General features: G+C 42.4%; 1 protein-coding gene across 2 annotated transcripts in view; it reads right to left on the bottom strand.

Moving 5' to 3' along the window:
* Positions 1-1,006: 1,006 nt before the first annotated feature.
* The window catches only part of epc2 (enhancer of polycomb homolog 2 (Drosophila)), a 35,524-nt gene continuing 26,848 nt past the window's right edge, over positions 1,007-9,682 (bottom strand). Inside the window, exons 6-14 of one of the 2 annotated variants that reach the window (XM_039818380.1) lie at positions 9,163-9,292; positions 8,647-8,841; positions 8,444-8,527; positions 8,063-8,190; positions 6,576-6,847; positions 6,206-6,321; positions 4,158-4,275; positions 3,160-3,265; positions 1,007-2,013 (exon numbers count right to left, since the gene is read on the bottom strand). In XM_039818380.1, the coding sequence (XP_039674314.1) occupies positions 1,944-2,013; positions 3,160-3,265; positions 4,158-4,275; positions 6,206-6,321; positions 6,576-6,847; positions 8,063-8,190; positions 8,444-8,527; positions 8,647-8,841; positions 9,163-9,292 (1,219 nt within the window). In that variant the 3' untranslated portion in view covers positions 1,007-1,943. The remainder of the gene's footprint in view (positions 2,014-3,159; positions 3,266-4,157; positions 4,276-6,205; positions 6,322-6,575; positions 6,848-8,062; positions 8,191-8,443; positions 8,528-8,646; positions 8,842-9,162; positions 9,293-9,682) is intronic. The other variant, XM_039818381.1, reaches the window with a different exon arrangement.

Below are 9,682 nucleotides of genomic sequence, written 5' to 3'. Positions count from 1 at the left end.
TCCACTGTCACTATAATAAAGGAAAAAGCCCCAAAAAATAATCAAAAAAATAAAAATAAAAGGCTGCAAAATCCTGGAGCGACTGACTATAAGTGCTTTAGTTTATCTGGTGTAGTTTAAATGTCATCCAGGCAGTTAGCCGCTAAATGAAACAATAAAACAGAGTGGGATAAGTTGAGCTGGAACAGCAAACTAGCGTCTGTGAAATGAGACAACACGCTTACCGTAAGGCCCGTTACACAGTGGCGGCGTGGCGTGAGCGTGGCGTTTCAGCTGCGTGGCTTTACCCACCAGAAAGGTGTCTGACGCGGCACTGCTGCTGCTAGCCTTGTCTGGACACATGGATGTTTCCCATAAACATAAATATAAATATATTCTGATCTGATTACAGCAAAGACAACGTCAAAGACAACGTCAAAGACAACGTCAAAGACAACGTCAAAGACAACGTCAAAGACAACGTCAAAGACAACGTCAAAGACAACGTCGGCAGTATTGACGGTGGAATAGGCTCCAGAATATTTCCTTCTGGATTGACAGGTGACATGTTAGAAAATCGATTATATTTTTTAAATTACATTTATATCAAAACCTCGAGACTTGTCATTTATTAAATGTATTTGTGTCTAAACGACATATAAACATCTTTTCATATTCTATGTTGTCTGGAAACGCTTCCAACACGCTGACGTGTGGCGTGAACAATAGGTTGGTTCTATTTCTAGCATGAACGCGTTTTCTCGCGCGACGCATCCAGTAACCGGCCTAAACGTCAGCTCGTCTTTCAGAACATTTCTCTAAAATCTAATCTCATGAAAACTTCCCCGTCTGCCTGAGCCCTCCAACCAAACTCACTAATCATTATCAACGGTTAGATAAACTAACAATGTTTCCTCTGAGATCAAGTAGCAGAACCTGGAAATACTCAGGTCAAGGTAAAGTCAGGTACTTGTACTTCACCTGAGCTGTACTAAAACACAGAAGTTGAAGTGAAAGAACACAGAGATTTTGTTGATGTATTTTTATTTCTCAGCATCTGAATCAGACAGAATGAACCGACCGTCTTTACATGATGTCTGTCTGACTCCTTTAAAAATATAAAACCTTCTCTTTTTACAGGATGCATATTCTTATTATTTCATGTTTAAATGATCAGAAGGCCATGAAGAGATTCCTTAACAAACTGAATCCTGACGTCACAAAAAACTTCTTCAAGTCCAAGAAATTAAATCAGTTTTCATCTTTGGAGAAAACAAATGAGACGAGATACAAAATGTAAACATGAGAAATAAATAACCAATCAGAGTGCAGATACAGACTCATCATGGACCAATCAGAGTGCAGATACAGACTTATTATGGACCAATCAGAGCGCAGATACAGACTCATCACGGACCAATCAGAGGGGAGATAGAGACTCATCCTGAACCAATTAGAGCGCAGATACAGACTCATCATGGACCAATCAGAGCGCAGATACAGACTCATCATGGACCAATCAGAGGGGATATACAGACTCATCACGGACCAATCAGAGGGGAATACAGACTCATCACGGACCAATCAGAGGGGAGATACAGACTCATCACGGACCAATCAGAGGGGATATACAGACTCATCACGGACCAATCAGAGCGCAGATACAGACTCATCACGGACCAATCAGAGCGCAGATACAGACTCATCCTGGACCAATCAGAGCGCAGATACAGACTCTAGATGGTTTGTAGTTTTCGGTAACAGAGGTGTTTACTATCACATGATGATAATCTGCTTCAGGAACAAACTAAAATATTTTACATCAAAGACATTTACAAACTGTACAAACAACAACAACAACAATGATATTAATAATAATAATTTCCACGCTCAGTAAAATGTTCTGATTATTCTGACGCCAGATCACGGCGCCACATTCACCGGTCAGAGAGGGGGGGGGGGGGTCATGTGACCTCCATGGGTAGCGTGTTCTCTGTCCGTCCATTCAGAAGTCGCTCCGACTCGTGAGGATCTCTGGTGGAAAATAAACAGAATTAACCATCAGTGATGACATCACTCATGACATCACTTCCTCTTTAGAGATTATTTTAATTTAAACACGATGTCATCTGTGTCGAGGAGAATGTGTTTACAGCCACTGGGAGCGTTAAGACGCTGATAGCCAATCAGAGACGGGTCTGGGAACTCGTGGTAATAACAAGGCAAGAAGACGTGTGACCCAAACACTTATTTTAGATCTTTAAATGTGTTAAATTAATCACTATCCTTTTACGTATTTAGTTTGAAGTTGATTAATATAGATTATTTTTAAATATTGGGACAGAATTTATTTTAGTATTATGATTCCGGGCTACGTATATATATATATATATATATATATGTATATATATATATATATATATATATATATATATATATATATATTTTAAATGTCTACGGGAGAGATGCCAGGGCTTGTGTGGAGGTAACCTTTTATTTAAAGTTTTAATTTCCCGCTGTCTGTCCAGTGGACTTTTAATTTCTGGTACTTTTTTAAACCGTTTTTACTTAAACCAACGTGTCCACGAGGACCCACGAGATCTCACGAGGACCCACGAGATCTCACGAGGACCCGATACCTATACACGAATACACTATAATAACAACAATACACACATTATCACACAATACACACATTATATACAGCACGAAGATATTTACACACAATATCATTGAACCATGTATCACACTATACACACATTATACACACAATACACACATTATACACACAATGCACACACTATACACACATTATACACACACTATACACACATTATACACACAATACACACATTATACACACTATACACAATACACACATTATACACACACTGACTTTACTGGAAACCTAATGACTCCGCCGCCAGTCTGGAGCTGGTGGGAATTGGGGGTGACCCTGGTTTTAACCCAAACCCTGACCCACATTTAGGGTCTCAGCAGTTAGCAGGGTTTCCTGTTGAACCTGTTGTTTGTGTGTGTGTGTGTGTGTGTGTGTGTGTGTGTGTGTGTGTGTGTGTGTGTGTGTGTGTGTGTGCTGCCTGTGTGTTTGTGTGTGCGTTTGCATGTGTGTTCAGCGTATGTGTGTGCGCTGTGTGTCTCTGTGTGTGTATATGTGTGTACCTGGGGAGCTTTAAGGCAGACGTTGGGGGGGTGGAGGCCCGGTGGCGGTGGGCGGGGCTTCTGCTGACAGATGAAGAGGAGGAAGAGTACGGAGGTCTGGAGGGACCTGAGGAGGAAGAGTTCATCATTCACTGTGTGTGTATATGTGCGTGTTGTGTGTGTATATGTGTGTGTGTGTGTTGTGTGTGTGTCTGTCTGTGTGTGTATCTGTGTTAATGACTGTAATGTGTGTGTGTTATCTGGTTAAGTATGACTGTATGTGTGTGTGTGTGTGTGTGTGTTAATGACTGTAATGTGTGTGTGTGTGTGTATCTGTGTTAATGACTGTAGTGTGTGTGTGTGTGTGTGTGTATCTGTGTTAATGACTGTAATGTGTGTGTGTGTGTGTGTGTGTGTGTGTGTGTGTCTGGGTTAATGACTGTAATGTGTGTGTGTGTGTGTGTGTGTATCTGTGTTAATGACTGTAGTGTGTGTGTGTGTGTGTGTGTGTATCTGTGTTAATGACTGTAATGTGTGTGTGTGTCTGGGTTAATGACTGTAATGTGTGTGTGTGTGTGTGTGTGTGTGTGTGTGTGTGTGTGTGTGTGTGTGTGTGTGTGTTAATGAGTGTAAGTGTGTGTGTGTGTGTGTGTGTGTGTGTTAATGACTGTAATTGTGTGTGTGTGTGTGTTAATGACTGTAAGTTGTGTGTGTGTGTGTGTGTTAATGACTGTAATGTGTGTGTGTGTGTGTGTGTGTGTTAATGACTGTAGTGTGTGTGTGTGTGTGTGTGTGTGTGTCTGGGTTAATGACTGTAATGTTTTGTGTGTGTGTGTGTGTTAATGACTGTAATGTGTGTGTGTGTGTGTGTGTGTGTGTGTATCTGTGTTAATGACTGTAGTGTGTGTGTGTGTGTATCTGTGTTAATGAATGTAGTGTGTGTGTGTGTGTGTGTGTGTGTGTGTTAATGACTGTAATGTGTGTGTGTGTGTGTTTGTGTGTGTGTGTGTGTATCTGACCTGGAGGACGGAGAACTCCGTTGGCTCCGTATGGTTTGTTCTCTCCGTTGAGACGACCGCTGATCACAGCCGAGGCTGCAAACTGAGCACTGGCAGAGTCCAGAGGCTCGCTGCTGGACTACAGACACACAACAGACACACAACACACACATTATACACCCTGCTGAACTACAGACACACAACAGACACACAACACACACATTATACACTCTGCTGGACTACACACACACAACAGACACATTATACACTCTGCAGGATAAATGCTGGGCCTTTGATTGGCCGGCTGCGTCAGAACTAATCTGTTTTATCTTCAGATATCATCAGTAACTGAAAGGATCGACTGTGATGAAAATTAGAAGATGATTCATGTTTGGCTGCAGGCAGGGGACCAACTGTTTAATCACTGGCAGAGTTGTGTGTTACCTGTGCTGTGGGTTTACCTGTGCTGTACGTCGTAATTTATTTTTTACTTTTTACCTACCTGTCTTTTTGTTTATTTGTGTTTTACTGCTGTGTTTTATTTACCTGTGTGTGTTTTACCTGTGTGTGTTTACCTTTGTGTTTTACCTTTTTGTTTACGCTGTGTGTTACCTGTGCTGTGTGTTTACCTGTGCTGTGTTTACCTGTGCTGTGTGTTTCACCTGTGCTGTGTGTTTACCTGTGCTGTGTGTTACCGTGCTGTGTGTTACCTGTGCTGTGTGTTTACCTGTGCTGTGTGTTTACCTGTTACCTGTGTGTTTACCTGTGCTGTGGTAGTGTATGTTGTGTTTACGTTGTTTCGTGCTGTGTGTTTACCTGTGCTGTGTACCTGTGCTGTGTTTACCTGTGCTGTGTGTTTACCTGTGTGTTACCTGTGCTGTGTGTTTACCTGTGCTGTGTGTTTACCTGTGCTGTGTGTTTACCTGTGGGTTTACCTGTGCTGTGTGTTTACCTGTGCTGTGTGTTTATTTTGTGTTACTGTGCTGTGTGTTACCTGTGCTGTGTTTTATGTGGGTTTATTTGTGATGTGTTGACCTGTTGTGTGTTTACCTGTGTGGTTTACCTGTGCTGTGTGTTTACCTGTGCTGTGTGTTTACCTGTGCTGTGTGTTTACCTGTGTGTTTACCTGTGCTGTGTGTTTACCTGTGCTGTGTGTTTACCTGTGCTGTGTGTTTACCTGTGCTGTGTGTTTTCCTGTGCTGTGTGTTTACCTGTGCTGTGTGTTTACCTGTGGGTTTACCTGTGTTTTGCGTGTGTTTACCTGTGCTGTTGTTTACTGTGTGGGGTTTACCTGTGCTGTGTGTACTGTGTTACGTGTGTTGCTGTGATGTTTACCTGTGCTGTGTGTTTACCTGTGCTGTGTGTTACCTGTGTGTTTACCTGTGCTGTGTGTTTACCTGTGGGTTTACCTGTGCTGTGTGTTTACCTGTGCTGTGATGTTTACCTGTGCTGTGTGTTTACCTGTGCTGTGTGTTTACCTGTGCTGTGTGTTTACCTGTGGGTTTACCTGTGCTGTGTGTTTACCTGTGCTGTGATGTTTACCTGTGCTGTGTGTTTACCTGTGGGTTTACCTGTGCTGTGTGTTTACCTGTGCTGTGATGTTTACCTGTGCGTGTGTTCCTGTGGGTTACCTGTGCTGTGTGTTTACCTGTGCTGTGTTGGCCTGTGCTGTGTGTTTACCTGTGGCTGTGTTTACCTGTGCTGTGTGTTTTACCTGTGCTGTGATGTTTACCTGTGCTGTGTGTTTACCTGTGCTGTGTGTTTACCTGTGCTGTGTGTTTACCTGTGCTGTGTGTTTACCTGTGCTGTGATGTTTACCTGTGCTGTGTGTTTACCTGTGCTGTGATGTTTACCTGTGCTGTGATGTTTACCTGTGCTGTGTGTTTACCTGTGCTGTGTGTTACCTGTGCTGTGTGTTTACCTGTGCTGTGTGTTTACCTGTGCTGTGTGTTTACCTTTGCTGTGTGTTTACCTGTGCTGTGTGTTTACCTGTGCTGTGTGTTTACCTGTGGGTTTACCTGTGCTGTGTGTTTACCTGTGCTGTGATGTTTACCTGTGCTGTGTGTTACCTGTGCTGTGCATGGGTTAGGTGCTGTGTTGTTCTGCAGATATTCCAGCTGCTGTTTCTGCATCTGGAAGAGCTGTTGCTGATGACTGTGGTACTGCTCCTCTGTGATGCCCCCTGCTGGTACACACACACACACACACACACACACACACACACACACACACACACACACACACACACACACACACACACACACAGTGTTGCTCTTCTCTGAACTAACAGCTGAGTCATAAAGACAATCTGAAACATTTCATTCAGAGTTTAAACTGAATGTTTCTAATTAATCAAGTTTGAGTTCATATTAACTTATATTCTGATAAATAATAATCTGTGGATTCAGAGGGAGGTCAGTAACCTGCCCGATGTCTCACCTGAGGCGTTGCTAGGAGACAGATGGCAGGGCAGGGACCTGGTGGTCCTGCTGTCTCCTTCCCTCTGGACCTGGACCCGTCGGGGTCTGAAGCAGAACCTCCGCAGGGTCTGGATGCTGTTCACGACTTCAGTCAGGGAGGAGAAGCTGCTTCCTGGACTCAGAGAGTCCCTGAGGAGGGTTCTGGTCCTGGTCCTGCAGACTGGGTCTGTTAGAGAGTCCAGCTGCTGCAGGACTGGGTCCAGAGCTGAGGAGGCTCGGTCCAGAACCATCCTGATCTCACACACACACACACACACACACACACACACACACACACACACACACACACACACACACACACACACACACACACACACACACACACACACACACACACACACACACACACACACACACACACACTTCAGCTACAGAACAAACCCTCAATATTAACTATTGTTATTCAGACAGACAGACATATTTCAGGGTACCTCTGAATATTAAATATTAAATCAGATCAGGGTACCTCTGAATATTAAATATTAAATCAGATCAGGGTACCTCTGAATGTTAAATATTAAATCAGATCAGGGTACCTCTGAATATTAAATATTAAATCAGATCAGGGTACCTCTGAATATTAAATATTAAATCAGATCAGGGTACCTCTGAATGTTAAATATTAAATCAGATCAGGGTACCTCTGAATGTTAAATATTAAATCAGATCAGGGTACCTCTGAATATTAAATATTATATCAGATCAGGGTACCTCTGAATATTAAATATTATATCAGATCAGGGTACCTCTGAATATTAAATATTATATCAGATCAGGGTACCTCTGAATATTAAATATTAAATCAGATCAGGGTACCTCTGAATATTAAATATTAAATCAGATCAGGGTACCTCTGAATGTTAAATATTAAATCAGATCAGGGTACCTCTGAATATTAAATATTATATCAGATCAGGGTACCTCTGAATGTTAAATATTAAATCAGATCAGGGTACCTCTGAATGTTAAATATTAAATCAGATCAGGGTACCTCTGAATGTTAAATATTAAATCAGATCAGGGTACCTCTGAATATTAAATATTAAATCAGATCAGGGTACCTCTGAATGTTAAATATTAAATCAGATCAGGGTACCTCTGAATGTTAAATATTAAATCAGATCAGGGTACCTCTGAATATTAAATATTAAATCAGATCAGGGTACCTCTGAATGTTAAATATTAAATCAGATCAGGGTACCTCTGAATATTAAATATTAAATCAGATCAGGGTACCTCTGAATGTTAAATATTAAATCAGATCAGGGTACCTCTGAATGTTAAATATTAAATCAGATCAGGGTACCTCTGAATATTAAATATTAAATCAGATCAGGGTACCTCTGAATATTAAATATTAAATCAGATCAGGGTACCTCTGAATGTTAAATATTAAATCAGATCAGGGTACCTCTGAATATTAAATATTATATCAGATCAGGGTACCTGCCCCCTCGTCCTATCCGGCGGCGGCTCAGTCCTGTCCAATGAGGAGGCAGCGTGAGTTCAGCCAGAGAGTGACGAAGACACTGAGGGACGAGGTCATCAACTCCACCCGTCTGCTCCGTACGAGGCTGAGGAAACAAACACACACACAGAGACACACACACACAGTTATCGTTCATAAATATTTACTTTAGGTTTAAATTCAGACTCAGAACACCGTATGTCTGTCTGTGTCCGTCTGTCTGTTAGTCTCTGTGTGTCTGTCTGTCTGTGCATCTGTCTGTCTCTCTGTCTGTCTGTCTGTCTCTATGTCATTCTGTCTGTCTGTCTTTCTGACACTATATATAAAGTTATGTGTGTAACATAAGAGCAGAAACTCACAGAGAAATACTGACATCCATCTTTTCTCCTGAAGACAAAAACTCCGTCAGGATGATTTTCTTCATCAGGGGAAGATGGGGGAGACTGAGGAGACACAGAGATACTCAGATTAATAATAATAATAATAATAATAATAATAATAAGTATAAAACATATCAGATACAGTTTCCAGATCACCCCCCAGAGTATAGAGGCGTTCTGACCAGTGGGGGGGGCGAGTCGTCCTCTCCAGAGCTGTGGAAGTCGTACTGTTTGATGTCGGCCATGTTGACGGTGAAGACAGCGGGGGGGCGGCCGGGACGTCTCTGGGGAGGACACTTCCTGTCCCGCCTCACGTTCTTCTTCTGTGGTCTGACTGGGTCGAAGGGAAACTCGTCTCGAACGCACAGCGGCTTCTTCTGCAACACACACACACACACACACACACACACTTCATTAATCAACGTGTAACTAACACACAGACTTTCCTCACTTTATTTATTCAGGGGAGGGTCAGTGAGAGGAAGCCTCTCTTTTGCAGGAACGCCCTGATCACATTCACACATTCCTCATTCATACCTGAAGCTGCCCAGTACAACCACAGTCTGGTCTGCTGCCACTGAGCAGCTCCACTAGAGCCGCTGGGGTTAAGGGCCTTGCTCAAGGGCACCTCAGTTACATTACCACCAGCAGATGACGAAGACATTGATTATAAAATAAAGATAATAAAGGGTCAGTACCTTGATGTTGACGTCACTGTTGTGTCGGCTGCTGTTGTTCAGAGCAGCCGGGCTGCAGTACGCTGATTTCTCCAGCAGAGGGAGAGAAACCTCTCTCAGGGTCTCTCCGCTGAAATCTTCCATCTGGTACCTGAAGAAACAAACCTTAAATCATCATCTCATACCTGAAGAATCATCCTCACATCAGACCTTAAATCATCATCTCATACCTGAAGAATCATCCTCACATCAGACCTTAAATCATCATCTCATACCTGAAGAATCATCCTCACATCAGACCTTAAATCATCATCTCATACCTGAAGAATCATCCTCACATCAGACCTTAAATCATCATCTGATACCTGAAGAATCATCCTCACATCAGACCTTAAATCATCATCTGATACCTGAAGAATCATCCTCACATCAGACCTTAAATCATCATCTCATACCTGAAGAATCATCCCTACATCAGACCTTAAATCATCATCTCATACCTGAAGAATCATCCTCACATCAGACCTTAAATCATCATTCC

This window comes from Perca fluviatilis, chromosome 12 (assembly GCF_010015445.1).
Source record: "Perca fluviatilis chromosome 12, GENO_Pfluv_1.0, whole genome shotgun sequence".
NCBI lineage: Eukaryota > Metazoa > Chordata > Actinopteri > Perciformes > Percidae > Perca > Perca fluviatilis.
Note: the sequence above shows the minus strand (reverse complement) of the source record. Positions and strands in the feature narration are given on the sequence as shown.